At 39.1% G+C, this 18,619-nt stretch overlaps 1 protein-coding gene across 1 annotated transcript in view; it reads right to left on the bottom strand.

The window, feature by feature from the left end:
- Positions 1-18,619, bottom strand: part of LOC139667693 (glutamate receptor 2-like) — a 48,789-nt gene that overhangs the window by 10,991 nt on the left and 19,179 nt on the right. The window contains exons 13-16 of the mRNA XM_071547186.1: positions 16,759-16,913; positions 16,475-16,673; positions 15,083-15,330; positions 8,043-8,157 (exon numbers count right to left, since the gene is read on the bottom strand). Of these exons, the coding sequence (XP_071403287.1) occupies positions 8,043-8,157; positions 15,083-15,330; positions 16,475-16,673; positions 16,759-16,913 (717 nt within the window). The remainder of the gene's footprint in view (positions 1-8,042; positions 8,158-15,082; positions 15,331-16,474; positions 16,674-16,758; positions 16,914-18,619) is intronic.

The raw sequence follows: 18,619 nt of genomic DNA, 5'->3' as shown, positions 1-18,619 counted from the left end.
TCGATGGTGGCGCTATAAAAAGCCATTTTACATTTTGGCCAATAACGTCTGTGTCGTTTGACTTAGCAACAAAATTGTTTTTTCCACAGATTCCTTGGATCAAAAATCAGGTGCACATAGTGTTGTCCGCCTGCATTTTATGAAAAAAAGTTTTTGTGCTACTTCTAGGATAAACAGTGGAACACAACTCAAAAATCCAATAATTCTCCCTTTGATTAAGAGAACGAAGTCTATCTCCTTTTGTTATAGGGTGGTTAAGGGTGGAGGAATCACAACCATGATACTCCATGAAATGTCTAGCCATTGCATGTAAGTCATTACCTGTGTCTTCTGATACCATGAGATCACTCTGTGAGTGACAAAAAAACCCAACATTTTATCAATTATTTAATGCAAATCAAGTCTTCCTCCATTGTATTCAGCTTCCACATTCCAATCCTCACAAGATCATGCGGCCACAGGAGTCGCACGCTGTCGCACATACAATCCTAGCTGAGGTTTGGAATGCAGACGCTGAATACAATGGAGGAAAACCTGATTTACATGAAATACCTGATTAAATTTCACTTTCTTCCACTCACAGAGCCATGGCATGGCATCAGACGACTTGGATTATGCTGCACAAGCTGTATGGAGAACATTTATGGACCCTTTTGCCCTTTTTGAAGCCTAAAGGGCTGCTCCCCAATTTACTGCAATTGTTTGGAAGAAAGCTTGTCCAGCAGTGAGCCTGGTGAACTCCTGGTATTTTGTATGAAGAAAAAAACACTCATCTGTATTTTTACTGGCAAGAGGATAAGTAGATTCCGCTGAGTCTTAACACCTGAGCTTATCATGGGCGTGAATTCACAAGAAGCATAAAATGAACTCACCAGTGCTGTTCTACTTGAAAATGAAATCCATTATCCTTTCGTTTTGGGGAAGCGGTCAATTACCCAATCATGAAGTTCGTTCTTGGCTTTCAAGTTCAATAACAGATTCTTCTCAATGGCAATGGTACCCAGTGCTGAGAGTCAATCCTGTCCTGTTGTATTCCTTGAATACGTCTTTATTTAAGAGCTGAGAAGGTCCTCTCAACAGACGTTGGAATTGTTACAGCTAAACAGGTGAGTGCGTAAAGTTCCGAAAAGACAGGTGGTCAACAGGACTTTTCCCTTGGAAGCCGGGCATTGGCATACACAACGGTGAGTTCGGTTCTCAGCCACGGCAGGTTGAAAAGAGGCCCGTGGCTGTGCGTAAAGTTCTGGAAGGCCTCATCTGGGAATATTTCCTGGAATGTTTGGGAACGTTGCGCGTCAAGGAGAGAAAGGAATGCAAGTTTCTTGTGGTCTTTAAATCTGTTCCTTATCTGCCAGAGAATATTGTCCAAAAAGTTAAAGTTTTAAAATGACACTGTGCAATTTTTGGTATTTTGCCTGAATGTCCTCTTGCGCATGAGCTCTCCTCACATTTGGATCACCTGTTTTACGCACAGTGGACTCATGTCACCAAATCACTGTCTTTCCCTCTCACCACAAAACTCATTGATTCTGGCTTAGCAGAATTGGATATCCAGGGTTATAAGATTTAGATTTTTACAAAGTATCTTTATTATTATTATTGTTATTATTATTATTATTATAATATATTTTTTAAATGGTTCAGATCAAACGGTGCAAATGTCAGTCATGCTCATATCAAGCATAAAACATTCATAAAATCCACCACAAACTGGAAATTACATAACAAAAACAGCTCATAAATGCAATTAAGCTGTGCGAAATCTAAAGTTATTTGGGAAATCATAGGCCTTTGAAGGCACAAATATTTGCAGCCATCTTGAATAAAAGACCATTCTGAATTAATAATGTGAACCGCACTGGCCTGGCTATGTTTTTTTTTTACATTATTAAAGATGTGTGAACTACTTTGAGCAGGAGAATGGCATCATTTCTGACTATATAAGATCAAAAAATATTTATTGTTAAGGAAATGTCAAAGACAAAAATTAAAGTTTAAGCACCAATTCTTTAATAAACAAGCACAGATCCTGTACAGGCCCAAGGCGTGTGTTCATTTCATTTCAATGTAATGCACTGAAGCATTGCGACATGGTTATTGGTTAAATTACCCCATTCCACTAACATTACTTAAATACCACAAGGTAATAACGTTACCTACAGTTTGTAGGGGAGCAGAAGACGTGTTATCAAGTTAGTGTTTACAAATCTCGTTCTATCTATCTAACACAGGCGAGTTTGGAGCAAATTGGAGCAAATGGAATTTTAAGTTTCACTTTAGTTTTTACACCAGGAGACGCCACAGAAGCCTATGTATGGGGAACATTGCATCTCGCAGCCAAAGACGCCCTCTAGAGGCCATCTTGAACCGTTGATGACTGACTGACCTGAATTTGCTTCTTGATGCCCTCCGCTGTGCCATTGCAAAAAAAAAAAACAGCTAAAAAAAAGGTTAGGTGCAGTAATGAGAAGGGGGTCAAGGGAGTGCTGCACCTGTACTTCTAACGTCTATACATGAGATTGTTTTATATTTTCCCTGATGTGCCAATAATTTATTGGTAGAGAGGTGATAATGTAGATTGCAGAATGCAGAAGTTACCTGGTGGTTAGTGCGCATTAGTGGGAGTTAGACAGTAGTTACAGTTACATCTCCCAGGAGGTATCATTCAGTTTCTTTTATTATCAGTACCGACCTTATAATTATCAACTGCTACCCATGTTTTTACAGGACATTTGGATAATTTCACAGTGAAGAACCTCAGAGGTATCAATGTCAGAGGTATGTCCTCACCATTTTTTCATGTTGTACATAAGAAATGATAGTTACAGTGAAATAACTGAAAATGATTTGACATTTGAAAAAGAGCCACAGATTCTTCTCTTAAAACTCATTAATCTCTTGTAAGGACTGGGTAGGTACTGATAACTACATGATAACTTCTATTAGGCATAGCTGTAACTCTGATTACCTCTGAGGTTCTTCACTAGGAAATTACCCAAATGTCCTGTTAGGACCGGGTAGCAGTTGATAATTATAAGGTCGCTACTGATAATAATAAAAGAAACTGAATGGTACCTCCTGGGAGATGTAACTTTAACTACTGTCTAACTCCCACTAATGCGCACTAACCACCAGGTAACTTCTGCATGTTCTATTGAAGAATATTAGGCCTGTAGTGAAGCCTACTTGACAGCCTGCTACTGGATTTAACATGTTATTTGAATTTCAAGTGAGAGTAAAAAATGACACCCAGGTTTTTGGAAACTGATTTCCTATTTGAGGCCAGGGGGCAAAGGTGTGGGCAAATCATTTCTGAACTCTGATCAGGCCCAAAAACAAGAAAATCTGTTTTATTGTAGCTCAGCTGAAGAAAGTTTAGTGCCATCCAATCTTTAATGACAGCAAGACATTCATGCAGAGTGAACAAATTAAATTGTTAAAGGAATAGTTCACCCAAAAATACTACTCACCCCCATGCCAGTCGAAAATCGGGTAAAGTTTGTTAGTCCATACAACAGTCCCGGAGCTTCCCAGCTGAAGTGCGTTGCGGCGGTTTCCAAAACAACTGAAGTTGCTGGAGACCTGTCTTCACAGTTAAAAAAATAACGTAAAATAACCATAAAATGGCTCCATGCAGCTCTTCCAGCATAATCCAAGTCTCTTGAAGCCGAAAGATCCCAAAATGACTTGAAAAGACCGACATTTACACCATTATTTAGTTGAAATCGCTACTCTAGCTGTTGTTTTCAAAATACGTCACGTTTGCGAGCACCCCGGCCTCGATAGGTAAGACTAGCTCGACTTACCAGAAACAAGACATCCGGTTTGGCTGTTTAGCCTTCAAAATATAACCGCAAGATTTTAAATAGGTAGAAATACTGTTTTAAACCAATTACTTTGTATTGAATCATCCGTTTCAATAAGTGAGCACCCATATTATTATTTGAAGTCATAATAATAAATTGAATTGGATGATTAAACAGACGCTGCTCTCTCTCTAATATAGAGTGGCCAATAGTAGTGGCCAACTCGTGGCCAAATAATTTTTTAGTCGATTCACAGGCCTAGTTTTGCCTGCGAATCGATTAAAAAAATAGCTAATTATTTGCACAGTTTGCTGTGTTTAATCGCGATTAATCTTTTTTTTTTTTCTTAAGACTGAAGCTTGTAATCATACTTAAACATAGAATGACCAAATAAATCACTAAATCACCAAGTTAATGTAGAATCAGCACAAAAGAAGTACACTATTGTTTAATTAATGACTCTCCCCTGTGAACTACAGATCAGTCATTTCCACCAAAATTCAGCTTAAAAGGCATATTTCTGTATATGCAACTTTTATATAACTGAAATAATAACAAAAGCTACATGTTCAAGTGATCCTTGTCCTTCTCCATCATTAGCCAGGATGGCTTGGCACATCAGCCACTGCAGGAAGTAAACAAAACTGAGCAAAAAAAATCCACAAGCGCAGATCCTGTACAGGCCCATGGCACCCTCTAGAGGCCTATTGACAGGCCCATGGAGAGCGTGTTCAATTCAATTCAATTTGATGCAATGCATTGAAGCACTGCCGCACGGTCATCAGTTACATTAACTAATTCCACTAACATGACTTAAATACCACAAGGTAATGTCACCTACCATTAAAGTTTGTGGGGCAGCAGAAGACTTGCTATCAGGTTACCGTTTAGAAAATTCTGTTACTAACACATGTGAGTTGGGAGCAAATTAAGGAATTGTAAGTTTCACTTTCGTTTTCACAACAGGAGGCTGTCTGATTGAAAACTGGTCTGCTGGTCTGTGCATCGCCAAATTACAAACATGATGTGATGTGCACATCAGGCGCTTTTGAGATCGATTTAGATCCATTTCTATACATTGACCAACTTTTTATTTTGCCTGTGTATGGGAAACAATGCATCTCTCAGACAAAGACGCCCTCTGCCATCGGCTGCACCGTGGGGAAAAAAAACAAAGCTGTGTCAATTGCGTTAATTTTTTTAACACGTTAAACATTTCAAATGAATTGCAAAAATGTACGTGTTAATTTTCACAGCCCTACATAAAACCAATTGCAGCCATTGTTCTCTCTTTTCTTTCCTTCATAGAAGCCTGCAGAGACCAGGCCCAGGGCCTGGACTGTCCTGTCTGCTCCAAAATGGAGTGAATACACGCAGCCTATCCCCTCTTCCCTGCAGAGCAATTGCAGATGTGAAAGGAAATGCCCCTGCTAAGAAAGCAGAGCGACCAGAACCAGAGGCCTACGCCACAAGCTTATCCTCTCTTCCCTTGAGAACAAGTTGCAGATGTGAATGGAAACTCCCTGCGTAATGGCAGACAAAACTCTCTCTTTCCCTCCACATGCAACTGAACAATTCTTTTTGCCCTGGGAAAACCAGGGTTTGAAACCGCGAGCTTTGAACCGCGTGCAGCGCAACAAACCAAGCGACTCCAAGTAAGGTTGCGACAGCTGTAACCATCTCTCATGTTACACAGGATAAATACACAAACTTTGGGGTTGCGTGTGTTTTACCTCCACTAACGGGATCCGACTTCATGATCTCACAATACTGAATAACTATCATTCTTCTCAGATTCCACTGAGTTTGGCACAACCAGATTCAAAACCTCCACCATCTCTTAGTTTGTCTTGGCGCCAAAACCCAGAACAAAGGACAAACACACACCTACCTGGCTATGCACCCAGCATGCTCACACATAGCCCATAGCCAAAGACATACACATGCGTACACACACACATACCTTCACCCATGTTCACGCATGCACATTTTAATACACTTATTCAATCAACTGTGTGCTGATTGTAACAATTTCTTCTGTCTGGGTTACATAACACATGAATGAACCAACCTCTGCTGTTAAAGACCTCTCCTTATCCTCCAACCCTTAGTGAAATGATCAGTATTATGAATTTAGTGTTAACTAAAGGTGTAATGTTGTAGTTTAATTAAGATTAACTATTAATATTGCAATTTCACTAATAATTATCCAATTATTAGTTGAGATCCCAAATTGATAGTTAACTTTATGAGACTGATATGAGAGATTTTTTAGATATTGTTGGAATATTTATCTTATCACTTGTGCCACCTTATGAAAATTAATAATTCTTCATAATCACTGCCACTGCGTGTGAAGATATGACTATATATTCCTTACATTAATATTCCCTACATTGGAGGACATCCCCTACACCTGTGTAACTTTACAGTATGAATAGACACTAATTAGACAGACAGACTAAACTTAATGAGTGTTAAACAGACAGACAGAGACTAACTTAACTGAATGTTAGACAGACAGAACACTATACACAATCTAGAACAGTGTATGTGGGCCTAACTGTACCAGACAGACAGACAGACTGTATTTTGATGTGGTTTTAAGTTAATCTTAGTTGTTTTTCATCTTATCTAGCTTAGACTTTCTGTGTACAATTTAAACGTCATACTCTCCTGTATCTACTGTACTACACTTACTGTGTATGTTAAACATGTAGACAGTGTGTTTTTAACATGGTTTTATCTCCATAGAACTAAACTTACTGTGTACATTAAACGTGTAGACAGACAGTGTGTTTTTAATGGGGTTTTTTTATCTCCATACACATATAGAACTAACCTTACTGGTGGAGTCCTTGAAGCCACACTCTCCTTTATCGTACCACCACTTGTTTTTCATCTTGTCTAGGGTTCCTTGCTCATTCAGTTTCAATACCGCAAGGTTTACTGGCACTCTTCAATGGGAATAACATAAATAACATCATTATCAATGTTATCTTATGTTATTAGTGGGGCAGCGGTTCTCAAACTCTGGTCTGGCAACCAAGGCAGGGCCCATGACCGACTTGAAGATTGAGCCCAGGGGTTTTAATTTTTTTTAACTGTAGCTTCCAAAAATGACACTAGCTTTGCTGATATGATTAGAAGGGGACAGTTCCTAAAACTTGGCTTGATAATGATCAATCACTTTACTTTCAGTGACCATGCCAAAATGTGTACTACTGTATACAATTTTGGAACAACTGGAATTTTATAAAATTTTGTGCATCTATGACAATGAAATGTTTCAGTCTTTCTATTTCTGCTCAAAGGTTAAAAGCCTTTACTATGTTTAAGTGTAGCGATTAGAGAGAAGTACAACCACAGGAGGGTTATGTAATGTTACTAGACACCATTTTATTGCTGTAAAAAAAAAAAAAAAAAAAAAAAAAAAAATATATTAAGGTCCTGGTGTCCTTGTACCATGTGGGTCAGTATGTTCTCTGAAACTGTCTCTAATGTTTTTTGAGCATGTGGATTGGGTTAAGCACGATGTGCGTTACGGGTTAAGCTAAGGGCTTGGGCTATGCACGTTAGGTTTAGGGCCACGCTAATGGGTTTGGCGGGAATATTAGGGCTCTTCTATTTGGCTCCTGAGACATGAGAATGAGAGGCGCTGCAGTGAAAAGCCTTTCTGCTTTGTCTACACCAGTTGCCCGCCAGGCGAGAGCCGTCGATGGACAGAGTTTGGCCGGGTCGTACAAACTCTTTCCATCAATAGCTCTCCTCCTGGCCAGCGGGGAGCGATAGGCGCTGCTGCGGCCGTCTGGTCTGAGGTCACCTGACCCTAGCCCTGCCCTTGGAACCTGCGTGAACACTGACCTCAACCAGATGGGCTGCAACGCATCGCTGGAGGAAGTAGCACAGACAGCAGCACCACCTATTGGTCAGGTATTAAATACTTCATAAGTGATTTATTAATTAACTGTTCATCAACAAGTTCTAACATTAATCAAGAGTTAATTATGAATATTTATTAATTGTTATATAATCTGTTCATGTGGGTAAGAGTGTAACTCTCTTACCCTGTGCCTGATTTTGTGTTTGCTTACAGCGCTTAGACTGTGCTGCTTCCTCTGATTTCTTACCCCTGATACCCAGTGTTACCTACATTACCTCACTGTCTATGTGTGTGTGTGCTTTAGTGTGTGTGTGTGTGTGTGTGTGTGCGTGCGTGTGTGTGTATGTATTAACCTTGCTCTCCCCTCCTCCGCTGCCGCACTCTCCCTTGTCATACCACCACTTGTTTTTCAGTTTGTCCAGCAGCCCCTGCTCGTTCAACTTTAACACCGCCAGGTTCACCGCGTTTCTATATGAACACAGTGGCTGTTAGCGGTTAGCTTGTTACCATTAGCTCACAGATCCCCCTTGGATTCAAAGTCAATCGGGTGGACGGCTCCTAGTGGTTTGCATGTTGGCATAAAGTGGTAACATTGGGAAATAAACACAGAAAGGAGACAGCTGGAATACTCTTAGCAGCAAGCTTATTGATATTAGCTTTTTAGCATTAGCTCTAATGCTTGCTAGCATTAGCTATAATGCTTGTTCGGAGCCAAACTCAACCTGCTGGATAACACTAGCAGGTATTATGTGAACAAAATCTCTTAGCTGGTGTCCACCACATGTTTCTTAATGGAACCACACAAACAGTTCACTGGTCCCCATCACAGTCAAACTCAATTTTCCTGGGTGGCTGACAGCAGTAATCATGTTAGCATTAGCTCTTAGGTTCACTGATTTTACTTAGGGACCACATGTAGATAAACATAAGGGTACGGAGCCCCTCTGGAGTCACATGGTAGAAAAAAAAACTCCATGTGTAAATCTGTGTGAACGGATTTGTAAACTGTGCGAACAGATTTCAAAACCGTGCCCTCGGATTCACAATACAAATCCGTTCGCATGGATTGTGAATCCGAGGGCACAGTTTACAAATCCGTTCGCACAGTTTACAAATCTGTTCACACGGATTTACACATCAAGTTTTTTTTCCTACCATGTGACCCCACAGGGGCTCCCGTACAAGGGCTTTTAGCTTGTCAGTATTTGCTCAGTGGTCCCCCTCACATCCTAACTTCACCTGCTGGATGGTTCTGGCTAGTGGCTTGCATGATAGGCTACCGTTAGCTTTTGTAACAATCAATCAGCATCATGGCAAATGATGGGATGATTTGGTCCAAGTCAGAAATAACTGGAATTATCCTTTAAACAGTGGGAGGTGACACGCATACTTTGGTGAGCAGTTAACTTCACTCTAAAAATCCCCATACAGCCTAAGTAAACCTGAGGGATGGATGCTGGCATGTAGGGTAATTAATAACTTTAGGTTAAAAGAAAATAGTATTAGTATTATTTATTTTAGTTATTATATAAGTCAGAAATTAATTTGATTAGCAAATAGCACTAGCCATTCACTGCTATTACTGTGAGAAACATCACGGTAATTAATCAATATTTAAGGAGCAACCTATTAGCCATTTAGTCACTCACATCACTAAAGCAGAATCTTTACAGCTTATATGAAAATAAACATGAGTTGTGAGCACGCTGTGATCGTAATTAGCTATTAGGACACTATTAGCACGGTAATCTCCAACAGTTGAATCCAAAAACCGATTAAGACACGTCCTTTCCACACAATTCACACTGCAATGGGACCTGCCTACTTGCACTGTCCAATTATCCATTGCCTGAAATTTGTGTATATTGCGGTATTAGATATGTTATTTTAGCTAGCATGAGCTCATTGGCAAGTAGACCATTGATGCTGCGTTCATTGGATGTTCTGTATACGAACTGCTGATTGTGAAAAAACATCATGCCAACCTCTTGGTAATAATAAGTAGGGTGACCAAACTTCCCAATTTGTGCGGGACAGTCCCGCATTTTGACATATTGTCCCACGTCCCGCAACCAGATGGAAATGTCTCGCATTATAAATAAACTGACGCTTGACAATTAACATCTATGAATTCTATGAATCCTTACATTTACATTAATTCACCCCTTAATTAATGCAAAATTCTCTTAAAATGAATTAAGGGAGTTATTAATGGAGGAGACCCCATCAAAACCACCTTAAACACCCCTTAATGTTTGACTGGTTACTTTCTAATTTAATGTAAAATTCAGGGAGACAGGAACTTTCATTAATAACTCATTAATAACCTGTAAACCCTTAAAAAAAAAGCCTTAATTACCAGTGTCTCTGTGAATCAACCCATGTATAAATCCCTTATAAACCCATGATACGAACCTTACTTTTCTAAAGCTATCATATTTTTAATGGATAATTAATGTTTATGTAATGAGAAATTAAGGACATTTCAGGGATAAAATTAAGGGGTTTGGTTTGGTAGCAGAGAGAGAGAGAGAGAGAGAGAGAGAGAGAGAGAGAGAGAGAGAGAGGGAAATGAATAAATGTTATTTTGAATGTTTTATTGCCAATATAGCACAACATTTGATGTCGTCTTGCCATTCAAACAGTGAGTTTTTTGTTTTTTTAGGCCTGGTATTGAATCTAATTCAGTGAAGTTGTAAAATTCTTCCATTATTGTCGGCCTAAGATAAAGAATATAACGCGTATGTCCTGCAGTTTGGTCATTTGGATCTGGTCACCCTAATAATAAGTAGGATATGTTGGATTTTTTGTTTTTCAGTAAAAAATAGCAGCAAATTCACCGTTGGTGGTCCAAGGTATGAAAAATCACAATTATCAGTTATATTCACGCTAATACAATCAACCACGCTCACAATAAGCGAGAAATATCTGCTGTACTTCGTTTACGGTTGATTTTAAATTAATAAATGCAAATGATTTTGGATGTGGGCATTCCAACACGCAAAGAACGCTTTCAAACTGAAGCAACAAAATCCAAAAATTTTTTTCGCTTCTTCTGACATGACTTGATCGTGGCAGAAGACCGGCAGCAAGAAAAGTAAACAAGTGTGTGAGCAATGCTAAAAAAAGTTTCAAACGGACTATTATAACTAAAATATAGTGATCAATTGCACCTATTTTAAGATATGTGGAACTACAGTGTTATTGGGTTGAAAGAGTTTTGGATTCAACTTTTGGAGACTGTTGGACCACGGCGCTCCTGCCGACCCAGAGGTATGAATACTCTACAGTGAAGTTAAGTGATGAAATTTTCAACACAATCAATCATCATGATGGCAAAAACTAAGAAAATACGGCCCAGGTTGAAAATAACATAATAATGAGCGCTAAATAAATGTAATCAATTATTATTATTATTAACTGTAATTATCCTTTAAGGAGAGCTATGCTAAGGGTTAAGATAAGATATCACTTTATTAATCCCCTTGGGGAAATTCGGGGGAAATTATGAAGTGCAACATTACAGGGCTGTATACAGTGGGCAGTTAGTTCTGATTTAATAAAGGGGGTGGTGGGCTGTTAAATCATATTTTTTCCAAACATTTTCACTAATATCTGTAGTTAACATTGGTTGCCTGTGGGCAGATTTTAATATTTGACTGAAAACTTTTAAGGCACAATGGGGTCTGTCCTGCAGCTACCTATTGGACTTTTTAACCCCCCCTTAGCCTGAGGTCTGGTTTCCAGTATCATCTTTTAAATCCCGTACAGCAGTGATTCTCAACCTTTTTCATATCAAGGACCCCTAATTTAGTCCACATTAGAGCCACGGACCCCATTTTGTCTCTCTGACCCAAATCTGAGAATATTTTTATCGTTAGATATGACTTTTGTCTAGAAAACTATCTATATTGTAGGTAGAGAGGTGATCAAAATAGTCATTCTTCTACATTCTCTAATTGTGTTAACTTCTTGTAAATGAAATAATGCTGACGTTTAACAACTCATCAATTTGCTGGGGACCCCTTGGGACCCTCTCAAGGACCCCTGTTGGTCCCCGGACCCCACGCTGAGAACCACTGACGTACAGGACACTTGTACAGGAAACCCTTTTTATAATGTCCATTTACTGTCCTGTTCTATCCCTGTTGTCTCCCTTTTTATTTTTATTCTCATTTGTAATGTTTTTTTTTCTACTCTTTTGTTATTTTCTATCTCTTTTATTTTATTTTATCTACTATTTTATTGTTTTGATACAATTATCTTATTTGCTTGTAACATTTGATTGGAAAAGTGCTGTATAACTAATGTTATTCTTTTTCTTCTTCTTCTTATTATTATTATTATCATTATTATTATTATTATCAAGGGTGTAAAAATGTAACCATTTGTCCTAATGAGACTACATCCACTAGTTTTGTGCAACATGACCAGAGTACTAGTATGTTTTAATGGGCTTGGCTTCCAGGTGCAGAGACTATCCAGCTGAAAAAGTTGAAGAGCCCTTGATGTAAAGTATAATAGAATATTATGGCAGAGGGGAATAGGGGTGAAATAGTATGCGAGCTTAATGTATTATGTAGTGCTTAATGTAAGATGAAGTCTATTGGCACATCTAATGTACTCTAATTATATGGTGTCAATGTGTGACCATGGACCAGGCCTGGGCTCAGTTCATTTCATATTTGACTGATTGAATTGCAAGTAGTATCTGCAATTTACTAATGATCGTGTAATTATTCCCATGTATTTCTTCATAGGTTGGATATGCCAATTTTCACATGCCAAAAGGTTTTGACCATTTGAATTTCCTGGGTATACTGAACTGAACCCAGCTCTGATATTATTGACATTATAAAAATCAAGCATACACTCTACTTGTAACAGTACCAACGTAATGTCATCAAACAGATCATGCTAGGAGCAGAGACATGGGAAAAGTGGAAAATTAAATGTTATTTGATGGATGCTTTTATCCAAAACCCATTATATTACTGAATATTAGCATGTGTGAACCCAGTGGGAATTCAATGAATAATTCAACCAAAATTGAAACGGTTTCAAATCAGCGTATTCCCAGCAAATAGTGGGAAGTGAAGAAATGATTTTCCTGTTTGTGTCTCTGGTTCTACCATGTTTTAGTACAACCATAGCAGTCATATATCGGTTAGGTTTGCCTGTGGATATAACAAATACAATTAACCACAACTGTGATTAAATATGCTATGCTTTTGCGGTTGAAAGGGAACTTTCAGAGACAGACAGGTAGAGCGACAGAGAAGGAGAGAGGGAGAGAGAAAGGCAGGACAGACAGACGGAGACAGACAGCCATCAGGCTAGTTTTGCTGAAAAACAGAACACAACAGTGAGAGACAAGAACTGAATGATCAGCATGCAAGCACACATTCATTCATTCTCTCTCTCTCTCTCTCTCTCTCTCCATAAAATGCTTTTGGAGAAAATAGTTTCTAATTTTCTGTACATGCTATATTGATCTTGTTCATAGGCTTGAGTAATATCTTTACAAACTGATGAGATACTGACTGTTTAAAACCCCGGTCCATAATTTACTTGGCTGCCTAAACATCCAGATAAATTCTTGAAGGATTTTTTTTTGGATGAAAAATCATCTTTTGTCATATTTCATAACCCATTGTAACTGAAAATACACCTCTGTTTTATATTTTTTTTTATATAAACACCCATTGTAAGTGTAACATCAAATTGATCAACTGATTGCTGTGTTAATTCTAATGATGCTATCTCCCATAATTCGCCTGATGAAAATAATGTAGCTGACTATACAATAAAACAGGGCTCTGTGAGGTATTTGGATTATTGGATTATTCCTTCCATGTTAATATTTGACACAAATTAGAGTAAAAATAAATATCTGATTACAATGCTGTTCATACCATTTTTTTTTTAATGAGATACCTTTCTTATATTCACCACACATGCGCGCACACACACACACACACACACACACACACATACAAATACAGACACACACACAGCAGAAAGAGTTGAAGCCATAATCCTTGCTTTGAAACACCAATTATGATAGAGGGCATTTTAGTGTAATCATTGTGAAAATACCTTTTAACATTCATCTAATTCATCCAAATTTTTGATTTTTGTTCAGCAATGCAAGTGAAAAGGGACTGTGGCTTAAACTCAAAGTTTCACAAATCATAGATAACATAAAGACTCCCCTTAACCCTGAAACCCACCCAGATCCCGGTCTTAAAGAGCCAGGTCATCCAAATCACTTTTTTGGATTTCATGTAATTTTGATATTGTATGAATTTGAAGCAGGGCACTGCTGAAAAAGAGCATGTGTGCTCAGTGAGCCAACCAAAGGTCAATAAAGGCTAAATTAAAAAAAATATATCACTGATTTTATTCCTCTCGTACCACTTTCTCTGTGCTTCAGAGATCTGTTGTTAGATGAAAACCTTGCAGTCAAATTTAATGTAAACGGTTTGGAAAAACAATAAATATTTGAGTTTCATCCTTGTACCATGATGTCATGTTTTAGTGTGGCGTGAAGAGACATACCCTTTCAGTTATAAAATATAATATTAATAATAACAGAGACAAAAAGGGTAGAAACTCTTCATCCAAATTTGAGTTTTTTTTTTAGGTGAACTGTTTCTTTAAGACCTGCCAACCCAAAATGTTCAACTCGAATCCCACCTCACCCCCCCACTCCCATGTAGTCATGGCAACCACCACTAGCTGGTGACCAGAGATGGTAACCATGGTAACGATACAAACCACTGTGATGATGTCATCAGGGTAGGTGGATTATTATAACAACGAGTAAGCCGCCATGCCCCATCCGCCACACTCCCATACTACGCCACCCACTTGGCACTAAGGCTTGGGACCAGAATACAACACTCCCCATGTTTCCATACTCCTGAGCAGGGCTTGAAATTAGCAACCAGTAAAACCATTAAACACTGGCAACCAGCCAAATGCTGGCAATTTTTTTGAACCATTATGGCAAGTAGCCAGGCTGTCTTCAATTAGTCTATTCTGAAAATTGCTTTGGCTGTTAAGAACTTAAAAATGGCTAGTGAAATTTTGAATCCACTATAGCTGATTGAGTAAAAGGTTACATTTCATGCCTTGCTTCTGAGCATGCAAGCTGGATTTGACACATTTATGTTGCTGTTTCTCTTTACTTTGATTCAATTGTGAAACGTATTGGATCAATTGTAAATATTCCTCGGATAGAAATTGTTCAAGGTAATGGTGACTTTGAATTTGGGGTGAAATTGGCTGTTGGAGTGGTGAGAGTTACAGTATGCTAGGTAGCATGCTAGTAATGTGAATGGGACACGGCTGTTCAGGTAGGGCAGCATTGTTATACTGATCCACCCACCTTAATGGGGATCCTTTTGGAGTCGCGATGCCATAGCCTTTGGAGTCAAGGTTCCCTCCTACTTTCATGGTGTCACAGGGCTTCCTCTGCTCGATGTACTCGTTCATGGTCGATTCCAGCAGGTAGGCATATTTCCCTTTGGACTTTCGGACGCGGAGGACGCCCTCTGCCGTTTTCTTGACGAAGACGGAAGGCTCTGCCGATTTCATATACTGCCACATCTTGTCAAACAAGGCGATCTTAGAGCGCTGGGGATAGGGTGAGAGAGAAAGGCAGAGAGACACAGAGAGACATAATTAATACAGCAGCTGGAGTGGAGAGTAAACCCACTTAGCTCACTCATAGTTACCCCACCTTTTTAGCTAATATCAATGTTTATGACACAAAGATTTAAATTATAGTAAGTACTGTATGTTATATGAAAATATGTCATATTTTTTAAAGCTGGGGTAGGCAAATCTGGAGTAATGAGCAAGGATTTGACTCCTTGTAACACCGCATTATGTAATAACTCGACAAAATGTAATGCATTTTCACTTCATTATGTAATAACACCCGCATTTTGTGATGAATACACACAGCCTGAACGCAATATGTAATACATTTCCATGCAATTTTGTAATAAATTATTACATATTGCGGTGGTTATTACAAAATGCGGGAGTTGCACTTTTTTTTATGATGAAAATGTAATAATTCAGTGCATTATGTATCAAAATGTATGTAAATCAGAACTGACGGGATTACATTTCACTGTGACTGTACCTGGATGATTACACGTGACAAATAAAAACTTGATTGATTGATTGATCAGGACTCAAAACCACACTGTTCATGGACGCTTTTAGTTAATGTTAAACGTATTTTAAATCTTGTTTTGTTTTTTTCTACACCAATATTTATTTATTCATTGTTCTTATAAATCTTTTAATCTTTGTAAAGCACCTTGAATTGCCACTGTGTATGACAAATAACCGCGGCAATATGTAATAATTTATTACAAAATGCGGGGAAATTTATTACATATTGCGTTCAGGCTGTGTATTACAACGGCTGATTATTACAAAATCCGGGTGTTATTATATAATGAAGTGAAAATGTATTACATTTTGTCAAGTTATTACATAATGCAGTGTTATTACATAATGCGTTGTTACACTCCCTCCCTCCCTCCCTCCTATAACTCTTTCCTCCAAACGAGGCTCAGGTGTGTGCATGAGAGTGGGAAATTCCAAACATTTTATGCAAAACACAGCTCTGCTAGCTCAGTCTAGTTGTAACTACATCATTCGCCAGCAAAAATTGTTTTTGTCAGTAAAGATCAGCCAGGATATTGTATGGATTGGCAGTCTTTGCCTGTCCCTGTCTATCTATCCATCTATTCACCCTTACCCTGAAAAACTCCTTGGTTGATCCAGAGTCCAGGGTGCCATATGCTATCTCTGTCTGTTTAGCCAGGTCTTCAGCGCTTTCTATAGGCGAAACCATCCTCTCCACAGTCAGGAAGGCAGCCAGGTTGGCAGTGTAGGATGAAATGATGATCAGAGTGAAAAACCACCACACGCCTCCCACTATACGGCCTGACAGAGACCTGCAGAAAGACAGACAGATAAATAGACAGATTGGAAGGAATATGTAGTATAAACAGAGTCACATGGGTAAATTGCCATGCCAACCTTGGCGAGATGTCACAACCCTGTCGCATGAATGCACCCAAAGAGAACCAGAGAGAGTTGAAGATCCCAAACTCGTTGGTGGATTCCGTTGTCAACGGCAATGCTCCATCTTCTGGCTCCTCCAGCTGCCACTCATAGGGGCTGAATCTGGACACCTACAAGATTAAATATAAATCATTAATGCAACCATTCAGCTGAGTTCCTCTCCTTCCACCTCCCTGTTACACTGCACCCACACGAAAACATACTCCCTCACTAGAAGCAACACAAAGTTGATTCTTATACAAGAGGATGCACATTGAGATATTACCCTGATTCTACCCTCCAAGCATAAAGTAACATTTACAACTCAGGATACAGTTCAATTTCAATTTTATTGATATAGCACCTTAATTACAGAATCCAAAGTGTTTTACAGAACAGAATAAGACATATACGGCACAACCAGAAAATGGTACAAAAGGGAGAAAAGACGGGATTAAGCATAGTTAAAAGCCAGGCTAAACAGATGTGTCTTCAGTTCAGAGTTTCTTAAAATTGTATACTGATTTATCTGACCTGATATGTGGTGGAAGGGAGTTCCACAGTTAAGAGGCAGCAATGGATAAAGCTCTGTCACCTTTAGAGGATAATGTAGACCAAAGGACGACTAAAAGCCCTTGATCAGAGGATCTAAGAGACCTAGCAGTGATGTATTGCATATATATATATATATATATACAGTATATATACTGTATATATAGTGCAAAAAACAATTGCAAATTACTTCATAGTACAATGCTGCGATTAGGAATAATATAGGAACTATTGTTTGATCTACAGTTATCTGCAGCAGTATTTTGTTTGCATATTCTAGGTGTATGAAGCAAGGCATCGCAAACCGCGCTAAGAGGTTGCAAAGACGTTTTTTGCCACTACCACTAGGAGTCGCCAAAATCAACAATTTTCTAATCCTACACACAGGGGCTTTAAAGCACGCTTGAATGGAGCCAGTGGTTAGGGAATGGAAAGGACGCTTGGGGCAACTGCACTATAAGGACCCCTTTAAGGAATTTGGTAGGGAGGATATCAAGGGAGCAGGTAGAGGACTTCATCGGGGAGATTGGCAGAGTTGGCAGAGGAGACCGATAACACCTGGGAGAGAGGTGGAATATTGGATCTGATATTCTCAATCTTTGCTATGAAAAATTCCAAGAACTGTTCACAGTTAGCTAGGGAAGCTACTGAGCTTTAGGTGGGAAGGGAGCTGATTGCTGAGCTTATGGTGTTAAATACGACTGGAGTTATGATCAAAATCAAACACAGACAAAAGTGCAGCAGTGGGGGGAGGGGTGGGGGTAATGACGGTAACATGCTCTGCCCCACAGTACACAGACAATGTGGTTATTGTTGCAGCCCTAGTGAATAGTAGATTTTATTCACTTAAAAGGCGAAGAACACTAAAGCAGTCGCAGCTATGTTGTTGTATGCAGCCGGTCATTGTTTACAGTCCGATTAGCAACTTGAGACGTGAGAATGGAGATGGAGTTGAGAGACGACGTCTCATATGCAGATATCTGTTTATAGAAATTAGCCAAAATGTCGTCTGGACCTAAATCACCTACAAAAAGTAGCGATGTTTGTGTATTGTGTGGAGAAACGTCTCAAGTTGCTAATCGGACTGTAAACAATGACCGGCGCACGGAAGAGGAAGTCTTGGCCCGGATGTCCGCTGGCTACACCGGAAATATTGTCCGTTGCCCCCAGAGTCTAATCGTTGTCAGACCGATAGACAATGGGCTCCGAGATTGGCTTATGATTGGTGTCTGTGTGTTGTACATAGTGTGGGCTTCTGACACAGTACTTCCGGCGGATGATGCAT

The sequence above is a fragment of the Centroberyx affinis genome, unplaced genomic scaffold, assembly GCF_046629955.1.
Source record: "Centroberyx affinis isolate AG114_WGS23_722 - 3 ecotype Tasmania unplaced genomic scaffold, CSIRO-AGI_Caff_v1 ptg005709l_1, whole genome shotgun sequence".
In the NCBI taxonomy this organism is placed as follows: Eukaryota; Metazoa; Chordata; class Actinopteri; order Beryciformes; family Berycidae; genus Centroberyx; species Centroberyx affinis.
The sequence above is the reverse complement of the archived record's forward strand: the minus strand, read 5'-3'. Positions and strand labels throughout refer to the sequence as shown.